The sequence below is a fragment of the Aquila chrysaetos genome, chromosome 5 (genome assembly GCF_900496995.4).
Source record: "Aquila chrysaetos chrysaetos chromosome 5, bAquChr1.4, whole genome shotgun sequence".
Lineage (NCBI taxonomy): Eukaryota > Metazoa > Chordata > Aves > Accipitriformes > Accipitridae > Aquila > Aquila chrysaetos.
Genome location: NC_044008.1, coordinates 63,525,075 through 63,542,236, shown reverse-complemented (window position 1 = coordinate 63,542,236; position 17,162 = coordinate 63,525,075). Strand labels below are relative to the sequence as shown.

Sequence of the window (17,162 nt, the reverse complement as noted above, 5' to 3'; positions counted from 1 at the left end):
GAGTCAGGTCATTTTTGGAACAATATTGCCGTTCTTAACTAAATTTTTGGCTTAGTATTAAGAAATGCAGAATGAAGCTTTTCCTCTCTCTTCTAAGGAACTTGCTGATTTTCTCAGCTTTTTGATTTGGGCATCACTGCCCTGTTGAAACCTTATTTGAAAACTTCTTGGCATTTCACCAGGATTTATAACATCCAGTTACTGTACTGATGTGCAAAAGCTCAATCCCGCAGAAGACCAAGAGCTTGCATTTACTGATGTATGAGAGGACCTCTTAAAAACTAGTGAAATATTAAACAAGTTTGAAGCACAATGGTCTCCATCTGGTCCAGACAGCAAGACGTGGGTAAACCCAGCTGAGAGGCATGGCCAGCATGAACAGAGCTTGTGTCCAGCATGAAGAACCATCTGGAGTTTTTCCAAGCCTACTAGGAAGCTGGCAGTGAGCTCTGCCTGCTCCAAGCAGTTCCTTCTCCATACTACCTCCCTCTTTCTAGGCCATCCCTGACACCTGGTTAAAACAGCACAGCATTGGTACTGGGCTCCATGTTTGGGTTGCTGCATTGGGGATTTTCCTCTGTACATGCAGGAATCGGGTCACTTGCACAGAGCAAGGACAATGCAACATCTTCCCCAGAGAGGAGTAAATCAAGTGTGGCTACATCTTGCTCCTCAATCCAACTCAGTGGGGACACAGGGATGCCCCTTATTTGGGGGATCCCCTCACTTGGGGGATCCCCTGTGGACATCAAAATTTATGGCCATGTTAATTCCAGTAACAACAGCTTTTCAGAGAAATCAGGGCTTACTTTTAGCTGGTGCAAATATGGCTTCCAGATTCCATCCAGGAGGTCTTGACGGTATTTCTTGGTGAAGTAGCCCAGGTAGGAGACGAAGGCTGTAATCAGCAAGACGTCTCCACACAAGGTGCTCTGTTGCTGTTTGAAGTCCTTCACAGCTTCAGCCCATCTCACATTCTCAGAGGCGAGTCCCCCAACCTACAATTTCCCAAGTCAAACTGATCATTACAGTGGTTCTTTAAGCAATACCTCAGGATCTGGCCATGTCCAATACCTTGTTCCTCATGTCAACTGTCACTTGCTAAAGCTTAAAACCTGGGGATGGCAATATTCAACAGTTACTTTGCTAACTGCCCTCCCATCCCATTCAGTGAAAGACTGGTCCTGCAGTCAAATCCAAGCTGTCTGCTCCACAACTCCTCTAGAATCATCAAGGGAGGATCCATCACTTCCCCAGCAGGAATTCACATAAAGGTATCTGCATAAGGATTGCTGAGGCAGCCCATCAGTTGTTAATTGCCTTATGCCACAGACTCACACATCGTTACTCTCACACATCCGCTCTCAGAGCACTCCAACAGCTACAACCTTCAGCTATTTCACACAATTTATTATTACCCCAGGTAGATGGGATTTTGATCACAATTCCCTTAGGCCTACATTTTTCTTTCCCTTAAGGCTCTGTCCAGAAAACACTTCCTCACAGACATTTTTCATGAGCATCCAATGCACAAACAGTCCAACTGGGGGCTTACCAGCTTTGAAGAGGGTACAGCGTCTCCTTGTAAAATAAGATATCTCCACAGGCACGGACAACTTCCTTGACCATTGGTACTTTTCAGGGTACCATTGGTCCCTCATTCCTGATGTCTTGTGATTATAAGAGATATCCTGACCACCTACCCCTCCCTTTTATTATATATATATTTTTTTTTTAGGAGAAAACTTTAGCTCTATTAACTAAGAAACACAGCTTGGAAATATGAATGGAATGCATCCTTCAGGTTCACAAGCCAGAAAAACCCAAAACAGTTTTAAGTTGGCCTTATGGATTTGAGATTGAGAATGCCAAAATTTATGGTCAAATTCACAATCTCTCTCTTGTGATCAAGGTGCTCTGGAAACATCCCTGTAATGTACAGATCCCCTCTACTCACGGGCCTTTGTTACCAGGGCCAACCAGCACTTCCTATATTTCTTCTTCAGTATACAGTCCACACGAGCTTAGGGTTATTTCTCATATTTCTCATTTTTATTAAAAATTCCTCTATAGCCTTCTCTTTTGCAAACCTCCCTGAATAGGGGGTGCTGCAAATGTGACTAATACGACACTGTCTCCTTCTTCTAGGTCACTGTTAAATAGGACCAGCTCTAACACAAAGCCCTGTGTTAAACCTTATGAACACCTTGAATAACTCACTCCCCTAAACTGGGTTATTTTGCCATCTTAAACTGATATGCAGAAGGCAGGTCCCCAGGATGGGAAGGCCCCACCTCCAGATCCTCGTTGAATTCCACCATCACAAGTTCCAACTTGACCAAGTCCTATTTCTGGCAGAATCTTGCTACCTTCTGAGGGTTAGGAGCCACTTTCTGATTTCCAACACAAATTTACTCCTGGCCAGTTTAGGCCATGGGTTCTCATGCAGACACTGTCATCCATCTCAAACACCTCTCCTTTCACCCTCATGTGTACCTCCAGATGCTTTTATAAACAGCCAGTATTTTCTAGGGAATGTGCTCTGCTTGGCTAAGCAAAAAAAGTTGATCTAGTTCCCCTCTGAAATACACAACCACAGGAACAGCTCTACTGAGCCAGACTCAAGGTCCGCCTCCTTCAGCATCTTGTCTGATGACAGCAGCCATTAGCAGATGACTTGGGAAGACTATACAAATGAGCACCTGGGAATAGTTCCTGACATAATCTCCCAGCATCCCACAACTGGAGGTGTAAGGACCTTCTGAAACAGAGCTTATTTCTTTGTGCTTAACAGCCACTGATTATTTTTTTCCTCCATGACTGAGTCTAGGCTGCCGTGGATACCAACCAACCTTTTGGCATCTACAGCATCCTGTGGCCAGGAGATACACAGTTTAGCTACACTTTCTGTAAAAAAAGTACATCCTTTGATGTGCTGCCTGAACTTTTCAATTGCTAAAACAGGTTTGCACAGTAGAAAAACAGCAAATAATCATGCTCGCATCACCTTCTCCATACCACTCATGATTTCAAGTCCTTGATACCCGCTCTGCTGTCTCCTTTTGAGGTTGAAGAACTTTAGCCTATTCAATAATTCCTCACACAGAAGAAGCTTTTTGATTGTCCTTGCAATCTTTATCTTTACTGAATGATGTAATCTTTATTATCCGGTTTCTTTTTATTGTTACCTTCTCTGTGCCATTTTCCACTCTACTACATCCTTTGAGGTACAGCAGAGGGGGCAGAGGTACAGCTGCACATTCAAGATCTTATTTAGAATGTATTTATATAGAGAGATTGTGATTTTTCTCTGGTTTGTTCTCTCTTCTTTTCCTAATAAACCCCAACATTCAATTTTGGCTTGAGTTCTGGGTTTGTTGAGGGTTTTTTTGCCTCCGGGAGCACAGAGCTCACATACTCACAGAACTCTTAACTCCATTATTTCATTCCTGAATGATAATAACTAGCTCAGCATCACTTACAGGGCATGTAAAGTAAAAAATAATTTTTCCAATATACATTACTTTACATTTATCAACCTGGCATTTCATACCTCTATCATTTGGTATAATTTTTACAATTCTTTACAGACAGTCTCCATCATTACTGTATACATATTATTGAGAAACGGTGTGACCTGCTTACACACCATCTCATCCAGATAATTTATGATTATTCTGATGAACACAAGAACTAACAGACACCTTCAAAAATACCTCTGATGGCCTTTCTGCCTTGACAATTCTGCCCCTTTAAATCAGTGAAAACTGCCTTCTGGGCAGTCTGTCTCCTTCCAGGAGCAGAAAGAGAGGCCACAGGTTTTCTTTGCCCCATTCAACCTCAGAGCTGTCCCTAAACCTGTGCCAGCTGAGTTACTCTTTCATGAACGTGAACCACCATTCTACTCACAAAGCTGTAGAGAAGGTTTCCCCAGTGCCTTTTCCTGATCTCAGCACATGCTGATATTCCCTTAGCCTTGCTAGAAAGCCCGCACTTGATATGATTAGGACCACATCTGCCTTTCTTAGAGCTACATGATGTGTAGGGCAAAGCCCTGGCAATGTGCTCTTGGTTTAGAGTGAAATAATCTGTTATAAATCCATAATTACATGTCAGCATCTTGTATTACTGAATTTCGTCCTATTGCTCTGGTTCCCATATCCAGACCATCCAGTTATTTCAACTACAGTCATGCTTCCTCTTTAACTGTGGGAATTCCCATTTTTGTGTTCTCAGTCTTATAGGTCTGTCTTATAGCCACATTCATTGAAGTGGAGCATACAAAGGCTGGAAAATATCAGGGATCAAGCAGCATGGGATATACCTGCTCTGTTCCTCTTCTGTTCTGGACATTTGCTGGAGTCCAGCTGAAGCTGGACAGACCCTGGTCTCAGCCTGCATATCTGTTCTTACGTAATCCTACTTGTTGAAAAAGAAGCAAAGCACTACTTTTAAGTTATTGCTTACTTTTAAGGATCATACCTAAATTATCCTTGATCTCGACTCCAGTAACAGTGCATAGATGTCCACTTCTTCTATCTTTCCTTTGCAGTTTTTATAGATGAAGTACCTATAGGTCTTCCCTCCAGCCTCCTTGAGATCAATTCTCATACTACTCCCATAGCCTCTAACACCAAGATGTCTTTATTGATCTGATTTTCCTAATACTTGTAGAGTGTCTACATACCCCTAATTAATTTCTTGAGGTTATTTTTTATCCACTTATGTCCTAGGGGTCTTTTCTTCTCCTTTGCTTGGGTCACACACTACTTCCAGTTTTAGTATCTTAAAGAAATCCCAGGTGTCTTCCACCTCAGATACTAGAAGTCATTGGAATTCTTTTTATTTAGCAAGTAGCAAATCAAAAGCCATCTCATTTGATTACCTTTAGCTCTTTGATAATGAGGGATAGTGAACAATCATTCTCTATTCACCACCTGCATACCATTCATGATTTTATAGGCTTCTGTCACATCTATCCTCCGTACACAGTCTCTTTTCCAAAATGAAGAGTCCTAATCTATTTCCTTTCTTCACATATGGAAGTGGTTATATACTTTGTTGTAGCTTTTCTAGGTCACCTACAGCATTCTGAGATGGGGTAACCTGTCTCTCTTCAGCATGCAAGACGTAGGCACCGATAGATCTGATACAACAATTGTTTAACTTCTGCTTCCTGATTTTTTCCTACCAATTACTAATATTCAATTTGCCTTTCTTCCTCCAGTCGAGTACCACGCTGCTGTTTCTGAGAACTCTGCAACGACTCCAAGAGCTCTTCTGTGAGTGATAATAGTGCAATTAGGACCTATCAATGTAAATGCATGATTACAGTTCATTTTCCCTGCATGCATTATTTTGCATTTGTCATCACTAAATTTCATCTGCCACATTAGCACATATCCACTCACAAATACCACCCATCAGCCATCCTCCCTTTTCTGGTGCACAGATCCCTAGACACTCCCTGGTCCCTGTCCCTTGGATCCTAGAGCATCTTCCTTAGGTCATCTAAAGTTCACAAGATGCCAAACTAAAATTGCAGCACTGTAAAAGTTAAGCTTGCCTTCATCCCCCAGTTCATTTTTCAATCCAAAGCAACGCTATCTGTGTCAGTTAGGTGTATTCTTCATACAACCTCAAATGTGTTTATTTCAAAGTCTGGGAATTTATTTCTGCCCACAGTCACATAGGTGACACATCTTGGATGTCAAATAAATTGCACATCAGTAAGGGCTGTCAGGATCTATTCCTAGATCAAAGCCAGAGATGACACAGGAGACAGTGTGCATTGCACAACAGTAAGTTGGCATGCAAATAGTCACTGCAAAAGTGATCCATTTTTGACAGCAGTAGTAGCAAGCTGTGTGCTTTCTAACCAGGCCTTTAAAAACAGCTAGTGGAACTGGCACTGACATAACTTATTCTTGTCTGCATTTACAGCTGACTGTGTTCAGTGCTCCCTCAGCTATGATGCCTACTAGCAGCTCCTCACCACAGCAGCTCTGTCCTGCAGATGCACAGCACTTCAAGGAACCCAAAAGTGTCTCAATTCACGTTGTTCCCAGGCCATGGGGCGGGGAGGAGATGTGACCAACATGGCCTGGGATGTGGTGTCCCAGCTTCTCCAATATTTCTCTCCATCTTATAGCAAGCATGCTAAGATTTCCCCTCTAAATAAAAACTCCTCTAAGTGAATGGATTCTCTGTTAAACCACAATACAACTGCTGCAGCTCCTATCTCAGCCGCAGGCAGATAGCTGATTTCCCAGGGACTGAGTGCTTCACTCCTCCTCTCCCAACAAGTTGCATTGAACTCTAATAATTTCCACCAGCAGAAGTAACCCTGGCCTTGCTCAGACTTTTAAATCATGCCTGATCCTAATAATTTCTACTGTTTCCCGTACAATCCACAGTAAGCAGAGACCTGTGAGACAGATGAGCCTGTGCTCGTCTCCCATGTGAAATGAGAGACAGAGTTTCTGGATTTAGTCTGGATGACTTTGCCCATCAGTGGCTAATGCTGCCTGCAGGTCCTGAGGCTTAATTGACTCCAGGAGCAGGACGGCACACGCCTGCAGTTGTCTATGCAACGCGTTTCTGGCTGCGTTGCAAAAAGTTCCATGCAAGTGGGAAGTTGGAGCCCTCAGTGTGGCAGCAAGAGATTAAACCCTTCCAGCAAACTAGTCACCACTCCAAGCCTCGGGCTGGAAAGCTGAATGAGACAGTCCCTCCATCTACGCTCCAGTCGCAAGACAACAGCCACGGAGGGTCTCTGCGGGAAGCATTGTCCAGGTGGCTCATGCACTACTAAGGGGGCTGCTATGTCTTTACATCTTTTCCAGTGTTTTTCTGGCACAGTTGGGTAGGGTTAAGAGGGCTGGGAGTGAGGGAGCAGCAGAAAGATAAGCATCACTCAAATCTCTTTCCGAATCTTTGCATTTGGAGATGTGGCAGCAGCAGACACTGAACGGGACAGACATCTGGTTTTCTTCCCTTGTTTGCTGTTGCATTCTTTTTTAAACTGCACATTGTTTGGAGCAACAGGAGACTCTCAACAGTGTTTTGTGTGTTTGTGTGTACATGTGTATATTCATCTCTCACCAAGCCATAGACAAAACCAGAATGCAAACAATCCCACTCGATCCTTCATTGCTTTATAAAAGCCCAGGGTTGACACTGGCTTCCCCAAGCTCTCAGCCTCTTATCTGTTATCAATTCTTGTGACTATCAGGCTGAAAAATTTACCCAGCACAAGTGCGGCACATGATGTTTACCAGCTAGAGATCAATAAAAACCACACCGCTTTTTTCTAGCGGAATCCAGGGCATTGCCCAGCACTCATCTTCCTCACCACTGCAACGACTGTGCCAGTTGTATGATGCTTCAGTTTTGTGTGATCCTAGATGCAGGAATAGAGATTTGCTTCCATGTGTCTCTGCTTTTTCTCTAATGATGAAAGGAAAGGGTGTTTCAACCTGGCAGCAGCCAGGGGGTAGAAGGCAACAACATTGGCAGACTATGGAGAAAACAATGTTTAGCCTGTCTCATCTATGCACATAGACAGGCGTAGCTTGGGGAAGCTGTTCATGCTTTCAAACACAGAGCAAAACCGCTTTCCAGCCTCCCTGGACATTACCTTTGCGAGCACAGGAGGACATATCTAATCATGGTCCCCACTACAGCAATGCACTGTATTTGAGCAGATGTCCAAATTCAATCTACATGAAAATGGCTTATAAACCTCAGCAAGGACTGGCAGGGCTGAAAAATAACAGTCATATTCAAAGTAGAAAGCCTATACCTGCATGATGTCCTTTATCTACCCCCAAAAAATCAAACCATCCTCCTCCACCCAGTTCTCCTCATGCATACGCCAGGCTGCACACTAATGCATCCTCCTTTTTACTTTTACCATTTTCAGTCTGCTTCAATGAGAGACTTGAAACCCAGTCACCTAAAGATTCTCATTTTAAGTATATATAAGAGAGGGAAGTAACTAGAGGAGTGGCCAGTGTCACCCACCGGTGACTGGACAGAGCCACGCATGGTTTCTCCCATTCGCACAACACCAAATAAGAGCGGGGTGGGAAAAGCAGTTTGTGTATAACCACTTCCTAATTGCTTTAATGGCTTCAGGATTTCAAAGTTTGCTGCTGTGGTTCTCCTGAAGCCTGGACAGGGAAAGATTTCTTTCCAAAACCAGTCACCAGTGCATCCAAAGCATTTCAAGAGGAAAGAAACAGCAAGGCTTTGAAGTCAAGGCAGCTAAAATGCTATACAAAATAAATCATCAAGACTGTGCCTAAACAATGAAAAACATGCTAAGGTATTTAAGAGTTAAGGATATAGTCCAGCACATGGGCTCAGACAAGGACGTGAACAAGTACTGCTTTTAAGCAGGTGTTGACCCTGAGCCTGTGAGCAGTCCCAGTTAATAAGTAAGGTAAAGAACATGCTTAAAAGCAAATATATTCCTGTTGCTTCACTGAGATTATACTGACTGTGACACAAACTCAGTGCCGTCAGGCCATGGACTAATGCATACAACATTGCAAAAAATGCAACTGCAACCAAAGTTTTTCTCAAACTTGATTCCTATGCCTTATCTTGATTTCAGAATCAAAATACTTTCTTTTAAAGGAAATTATTAAACTTGAAAAATCACGTAGGAACATACATCACAGGTGACAATCTATCTTGTTAAAATATTTGCTCGTTTTGTTTTACACGGACATTTTGTTAATATAGCTATGCCAAAAAAACCTGAACAAACCCAAATTCCACAATTTTTCCTTATCACAATATCACAGTTGTACCTGAATGAAGATTCACATTTTAAGCCAATAATTCACATGCTAAGCATGCACCTTTAAGAAATCATGTTCTGTTTGTTACAGTGGTACTAATCGAGGTGAAATTAAGCTGTATTCAGTGTAAAGCATACACTTACAGGTATACTTATATGAAAAGAACTAAATCCATCATTTTTATGTTTCTCTTTCATGAAACATTTTCTTCTTGTATTTTGTGTTTTCTGACTCCTATGTAAGCCACAATCTACCCCCACATCACATATTAAACAGGATTTTGTTAGGCTGTGGAAAGACACAGGGAAATACTCATCCTGCAAACTCTCCCCAGAAACATAAATGGTTCTTTCAAATGAAAAAGCTACTTTCCTGTCTTAATTAAAGATTTTGGAAGCATTCAGTGAGATTTAACCTGAAGAACATGAAAGCATAAAAATCTTGTGGTGGTTGCATAAGAGAGATCCAAATCAGTATAAGAAGGGACTTCTCTGCTGTTTGTCTTTGACCCCTTGTATCTGAACATATCACAGTCCTGACTGCATTTGCCTGCAAAGTGGTGCTGCACTCCTGTTTTCCAAAGGGGGCATGCAAAGATTAAAGATGAAAGGTTTTTTTAGAAGTTTCCCAGTACCTAAGCATGCAGCAGGTAGACCGTGCAGTTCTCAGGAGCAATTCGATGCCCCACTAAGTGCAGCCTTTTTCATGTGCCCATGAAAACCCACCTGAAATATAAACAGCTCTGAAAAAATCCACGCTAAAGCAATTTGCTGAAGGTCACCTAAGAAGGTTTGAGAGTAGGAAATGGAGAAAAATACAGAACTGAGCACAGCTCTCCATGTCCCAAGCAAAAAGTTTAACCATTTAGCTGTCTTTTTCTTTTCTATGACATCTCTGCTGCTCCTGGGAGGAAGGGCAGCACAGCAGCTTTTCTGTCAGTGCTGCTACAAGACCAGGCTGTGTGGTCACAAGGAAGGGGCCATGCATTTCAGTGAGTTTTGTCAGGTCTCAGGCAGGAGCCACGTGCCGAGCTGCGCACACATCCCACACCCAAAACAGGGCTGGACAGGCACTTTATGCACCAAAAGCTGCAGCAGAAGCAATGTGGGAGTGCACTGCCTAAGTCTGTACTCAGAGAAGTCCAAACCACTACCTGCATCTTCCCTGCAGCCAGAGTCAGATGTTTTAAAAGCATAAAACAATTTGGGCTCTCCACCGAGACAACTATCACTGCTGCCTTCGTGTGCTAGAGGGTTTGCTCAAGTCAGCAGAGCCAGCTGCCAGGACCAGCTCCAACCCCACTGCCTGCCAGGGCAGAGCTCAAGCACAGGACAGTCTCCTGCAGCCCTCTTTCCTTGCTTGGAGGAAGAACTGGCTTGCTCCAAGCTACCAGTGCAGAAGCGAAAAAACAAAGTTTTAAGGGCAATTGCAGCATATGATGTGAGCTGGGGCTCCAGCTTATAGGACAGTGTGAACAGAAGACATTATCTCTCAGTCTCTTATCTGTGAAGCAGTGACAAGGGCATTGCCCCCGCAGAGGACTAGGAAGCTGCATATTTTGAAGATACAACAGACTGTGATGCATACCGATGGACTGATAACAGGGACATGTACTGCTTTTTTAGAGCTTTTCACTATTAACTTTTTGTCATTTCAAAACTTGCAAAGCTACTGGCATATTCCCACCTTTGTTTTTACGATATGATTTTTGAGTCATATAATTTTGGCCCATCAGTACTTGATCATACATTTAAGTAACAAAAAGGAGATGAGAGCTGTAAAGAGAGTATAGCCAGTCTCTTTAAATATGAGCAGTGCCTACCCTGATGTATGAAAACAGCCAGTGCAAAATCATTTTCATCACTGAAACTTGCTGTAGTGCAGGAAATGTATTCCAAAAAAATTAGAGGATGTAATGTACTGTGTGCACATGGTTTGCATCTCAGCAGCACCTGATACCTCCCATTCATGCCATGAGAGTTGCATCTGCTGACACTCACCAGTCGATTTGCAAGAGCGATGGTACATGCTGTAGCTTCAGCTTCTTGCTGACATTTGAGTTTGTCTGAAGTGGCCTTCTCAAACTTGGCTGTGAGCTTTCCCAGGTTCTCATTGAGGCGCTGCACAGGGAAAAAAAAGGAGAAAATAACAGCACATTTTTAAGGAAAACCCTTCTCCAGAGATGATTCACCCTGCGAGCAGGGCTGGCCCAGCTCCACCACAACTCACGCTGCCCAGGTTGGCACCCAGGCTGCAGCCCCTACACAGTGCTGCGGCATCAGGAGCCAGTGTGGAGCAGCGATGTGCTGTGCTATTTTACATGCTTGTAACTCACATCCTTGGCACAGGGCAGAGGCAAAGAACACAGAAAATTAATTTGTTTGGGGGTCTGCCCTGGTGTGAATTTAAACTGGGAAAGGGGGTCCTTAGGGCCAAGTACCAGCGACTGGTGCTATGGCTGAGAAATAAGCAGGGCAGCTAAGAAAACAGAATTTTGTATTTCCTGATGCTGCAGCCCCCTTGGTCTCAGTCCAGTCCCTGAGGGTCTGCTGATTCACCAAGTTGTGCTCAAATGCCCAAGGGGCTCCTAAAGCAGCTGGAGCTATGCTTAAACAATCTCCAAGCCATACCTCCCGCACCCTGTTTCTAGAAGGGAATACAACAAACAAGTCAATAAAATTGTTTTTCTCCTAAAGCTGCCTGAGCGTGTGCCATGGGACACTCCTGCAGAGGAGCCCAACCAGCACTAGGTGGGATGATCCCACATGCAGGTCAGCTGCAAAGTGCTTCAGGCTGAGAAGGGGCAGAAAGACCACCTGGAGAAAAAGGAAAAGAGCACTTTGCTTGGACAGAGCTGTTCACACTCTGGTCTAAAACAAATCAACGGCTCCCACAGGCACTTGGAGCACTTCACTTCTGATAAGAGAAGTAGAAGTAATAATTGATTTTATCTGCACCCAATGCAAACTGCTTAAGGCTAAACTGCTTGTAAATCACTTTAACGCTGAGCTACACACTAGAAACAAACCTGAAAATGAAAAAGGATTATATTAGGGATATATGCAGCTCTCCTGGATACTGGAAAACACAAAGCAGTCTCTGCTTGACCTGCCTTGGAATACTAACACAAAAAGTTTCTGTCTCTGCATGCATGTGACTGTATGTGCATACATATGCTCATATATATATAATCCCATTATACAAGCACGATCTGATAAATGAGTATCTATGAGCTATGAAGAACAGATCCTGTAGTACCCCACCAGACACACTCTACAGTAACACACAAATTTATCTGTGTGCAACTGTGAGTATACATCTTTCTTTTACATCTACCCTCCCCAGATTCGTAGCAGCCTTATTTCCCAGGCAGACAAAGGAGAGGGAAAGGTACTTAGTGTTTTTGACAATCAGAATAGTCTCATTTATTACTGAAAATGGGTACGTGACAGCTCGGGGCCTGGTTGTGAGCAGGTATTAATCAGCTTCACATCAGTGAAGGTATCCAAGATATCCCAGCTTCATAAGCAAGGATATACCTCCACATCCACCCCCATGCTGAGCAGTGTATCACTACCCATCTGCAGAGGGGAAAACTCACCTAAACCAGTCAGTTTTGTAAGTGCATGCCAGTGGAGTACCGGTAATCTCCCCAAAGACTGCCATTTTCTTTAACAAAATCTCACTTCTTTTAAAAAAAAAAAAAAAAAGAAAAAAGAAAAGCTCAGGCATTAAAAGCTTTGGAAACAAGAAGCATAAAGGGATGAAAAAAATTCCCCAGCACCATATTTCACATCTGAGATGGGAGGATTAGAGGCTAAAGACCTCTAAATCCATCCCTGCTTCAGGTGCTGTACCCACCCTTCTCTCATCTGCAGCAGGAAGCGGCTGCTGGAGAGCTCTGGAGATTTTTTTTATATTTTTAGTTAAGAAGTGTAGTAAGCATTTTAAGAATAATAAGCCCTAGGAGGCATCAAGAGAGTTATGTATTTCTAACATGAAGATGTGCTGGTGGAAGAGATGAATACTCAGATGAGCTCAGCTGGAGGGACTGTGCTGCCCCTCTCCAGGTGCATATCTCAAAATCACTTATTTAAAGACAAAACTGTCAGCCTGGCTGCCAACACACCTTGATTATTAACGGGGATTTTGCACAAACTGTGGTGTCAGTACAAAAGCACAGCCACAGAGGATCAGAGCCACAGCCACTCATGAAGAGGAATCCCACATCCCCAGCACCTTAAAAAAAAAGGCAGGTTTGGGAGTGCAAGCATCGGGAGGGACCTGGAGAACAGCAAGTGATGGGATGCTGTGCTGCCGTCTGAGGGACGGGCTGGTGGGGTCCCCCTGAGCTGCTTTCCACACTTTGCTATTAGCAGGTATTGGCCAGGGAGGGAGGCGGGGAGAAAAGCAGTATGTCTTTTAACGCAGAGATAGTTTTCCAAAGGAAAAGGAGAAAGGCTAGAAGCTACTCTCTGTAGAAATGCACTCCTAATCACAGTGTAATTTCTTCTATTCAGCGATCATTTAAATTTCTTTTTTTTTTAAGTAGCAAAAATCTAAATAAAGATAATGCATAAGATATGCTGACAGGGAGCCGTGCCATGACAAATTATTAGGCTCCTACTAGAGCAGTCGCCATCCTGCAAAACATGCCCATCACCAGGGACTCAGTGTGGGGAGCCAGCCCAGCTCTGTGCTACCAGCACTCTGAACCAGCCTCCGGTTCCTCTTCCCTGCCTCTGTGCAGCATACCAGGAACATACTGGTTTGAGATAATGAGTTTTCTGAGAACCCATGAGTCGAGGTAAATTACATTTTAAAAATTAGGTAGGAATAATAAGAATTAATAATTAGCCTTCCTCCTAAGCTGTAAGCAAGGCTGGAGAAGAACAGATGAAATGTAGAAAGCAGCAATAAAAGGGATAGAAAAGACTACAATCTACCCAATCTTTGGCTTCCCACCCCTCCATTAAAAATACATGAGTGCAGAAAAGCAACTTTCTCCAAAGTCGAGGATTTCTCCCAAGCAGTGACTAGCGTGATGGGTCCCACCAAAGGATAAGCACTTACGGCAATTTTGGCCTTGATGCTGGCCAGCTTTTCCTGGGCAGCTGCCAGCTCTGCGTTGGCTTTGCTCAGAGCCTGCCGCTTTGGCTCCACATCGCAGTACACCTCGTGGAAACGCACGATGTTTACCACCCAGGAGCAGAGGCCGGCTGCGGCGTAGGACTTGGTGGTCACAAATTCGGGTCTAAACTTGGGATCTTGTAAGTAGGGCTGAAGAGCTTTGAGACAGTTCTCATGGATGTTCTCCTTGTCAAACTTGATCAAGGAGTCCAGGAAGCCATCCACCCTGGCCATGGCAGTTTTTGCTGCTTTCCAGCTCCTGTCCTTGGGAATCTTTCCTCCTGGGGCCATCAGCACCATCACGGCCGCAGTGACATTGCTGACGGCTGAAGGTGGCGACCCGAAGGACCTCAGCTCTGTCAGATTCTTCTGAAAAGGGGAAAACAAGGTTGTCAGACAAAAATGAATGGGCTTTCTTTTTACTTTTCCACTAATAAAGTCAGGCTCCCAAGCTATCAATCTGATAAATTAGGTTTCTCTTGGCCTGAACATCACTGCCTTTAAATCACTGCTATGCGTGTTTACAGCACATGTGCTCGATTCCCTGCATCCAGCTCCTTATATCCCACCCAGGGCCAGCACAGCGCAGCGTTCCTCCCCAGACTCCCATGCTTTCCCTGCTGCCAGCCCTGCTGCCTGGGGAGCAGGAGGTTTTCTGCCCTGTCAAAAGATCAGGATAAGGAAAAAGGAAACCTTTCCAAACAATAACCTCTATAAATAGCCACCAGCCCCTCTAAAACTGCCTTGCAGATCTTCCCTTCATGCTCAACTACTCCCTGTGCCAGACACCCATGCGTTAAGGTCTTGTTTGAATTACTTGCTGCACCCATGTTTCCACGGGGCCATCATCGAGCCCAAATTTAGGCACTTTAAGCAAGCACCTTCAGCAGGAGAGCAGTCATTGGGGTGAACAGGCAGTCTCCCCACAAGAATCAGCTCATCTCTGGGCACACCCTTGTCCAAGGGGGAGCTCCCACCTCCTCCATTACCAACACAGGTGGTTTTGGCGAGACCCTAATATTAAGTGGGATGAATCTCAACGTAAGCAAAAAAAGCTGAATTGTGGAGAAAGCACGCATTTCCTAACACACTTGCAACTTGCAACAACGCGGTGCTGAGGGTTTGATCTGCTGACACCTAAAATCCTCTCACCACACACATGCAAGTTAGCTTTTGCATAGGAAAAAACAGCGCAGTTAAATCAGCTGCTCTCAGATGACACGCTGTTGTCAAAACAAGGATAAGGGCTGTTTTAACACCACTTTGAGAAAAATCTATGAACTTCTCTCAGTTCCTGTTTCTATCAGTTTTGAATAGCTTTTAATGTATATTCTCTGCTGTCTTGCTTCTATCAGTTTCTGTCTTTGGAAGCAATGTGGGATAGTCTGATACTTTTGAGCACCCATTTTTTGGATAAAGGTACCTGCTATGAACCTATTCCTAAATGTGTCTTTGCTTGCTTTTAGCTTTTGTTAATGATCGAGCTGATAGAGACAGGCCTTTGGGAGCTGTGTGCATTTCCAGCGTAAAACGTCTCTAATTAAAATGCTCAATGACATGGAGCCAACCGTGAGCACAGACGAGTACCCCAACGTGCCCTCCTCCATCCCAAGCGCCCTGCGCAGCTTGTACTACATGGCCTCTCCCCAGCCCCGTGTGTGCAGGGTGCTGGTGCTCGGGGGGGCTCGAGGCCTCTGGCAAAGCAGCCTGTGTTTAATAGCCTGCATCTCAGTGGAAATGGGATGCTGAGCTGGTACCATTGCTTTTTCCTTGGGAGGTGAGCCCTTCCATGACATGACAGGCACGGTGACACTACTACCCTGAATGGGAGGGAGGATGATGCTGTCCCAGCCAGATTGAGGAAGATCTCAGCAGCATGGGGTGGCCACTTTCCTTCCTTGCTGTGAGAGTCTCTGGCATCACTGGAAGAGGGTAAGCCAGGTCCATTGTGAGTGTCATGCTGATGAACTTGGGTACCAGGTAAAAGGAGCTCTGCCCTTCTCCCTGATGGCATCAATTGGTTGCATTTTAACAAATCATTCTGAATTCTCCTGCACACCAGAGTATCCCTGGGATGGAAACCAGTCAGGACACTGCCACGTGCCTCAGGAACACCAGCCACTATGGCATCCTCAAATGCCTCTGGACCATCTCCAGGGGATATCCCTTGCAGGTAATTGCACGGGAATTTAATTTCTTTTGATATTGTCACTGTCTTCTGCTCACTGTAACCTGTGCAGAGACTGAGCAGCACTGGGCAAGCACCATCCTCCTTTCCAAGGGGGCACAGACTGCCCAGCCGTCTCCACAGGACAGCTGCTGCCTCCTCTTGGAAAGTGCTTTGTGCCAAGCAGAGATCCACTGGCAGGGGAAGGCAGTCCCAGATTCCGTGTGCCATGATCTTCCTGTTCCCACCCCCCACAAAAAAATGAGGATGCTGAAACATCAGACCCGCTGAGCCTCATGTCCTGCAGTCCTTAGGGCCCAGGGGATGCGGCTGCTAAGAAAGAGGCCAGGTGCACTCACAGGGTGAGCAGACAAACTGCACTGTAAAAGGCAAAAATGGCATTTTTGTCTCTAAACCCTGTTTTTCTGAGTTTTCAAACTCACAATCAGGTCTGAGTTTGCATTTTTTACTTTGCAGGTATTCTGTGCTGGGTCTAGCGTAACCCACATCATTCATCATGGTCCGTATAATAATTACCTTTTTTATATATATATATATATATATATATGTAATTATCTCTTTTTTTCTATGTAATTATCACTTTTTAACACCTTAAATAGCCTCTCAATTTGCCCGGGCACTCGCACTGCCACCAAACCCTGCACAAGGCATTAACACTAAAGCAGGGGACAAGTGGCTGCAGCAGCTTCCCCCAGTGCGGCCACTGCCCAGCTGAATCTGGGCTGAGCCAGGCTGCAACTGATCACACACTGATCAGGTGAAGTATTTTCAGTTTTGCTGGAATAATTTGAGTACCAAAAAAAATAACATGCACTTGTTACTCATAACTACCATTGCTTGGGAAGTGTCTTATGAAGAGCAGCCACTCTGATGACAGTAATGAATGATGAACAGCAACTTTGGTTTAATGGGGCTATGGCATTCTTTACCAAACACAAGACTGCTTTGCAGCCAGTGGCAAGGGAGGAGGGGATGGGAAACCATCTGGCTGGAAACTTGTGGGGCTGTGCAAGCAAGCACACGGCAACATGGCA

At 44.4% G+C, this 17,162-nt stretch overlaps 1 protein-coding gene across 3 annotated transcripts in view; it reads right to left on the bottom strand.

Moving 5' to 3' along the window:
* DNAH9 (dynein axonemal heavy chain 9) overlaps nt 1-17,162 on the bottom strand; it is a 210,907-nt gene that overhangs the window by 88,943 nt on the left and 104,802 nt on the right. For all 3 annotated transcript variants that reach the window (XM_041123817.1, XM_030015630.1, XM_030015631.1), the window contains 3 exons: nt 13,884-14,309; nt 10,811-10,930; nt 810-998 (listed from right to left, as the gene is read on the bottom strand). In XM_041123817.1, the coding sequence (XP_040979751.1) occupies nt 810-998; nt 10,811-10,930; nt 13,884-14,309 (735 nt within the window). The remainder of the gene's footprint in view (nt 1-809; nt 999-10,810; nt 10,931-13,883; nt 14,310-17,162) is intronic.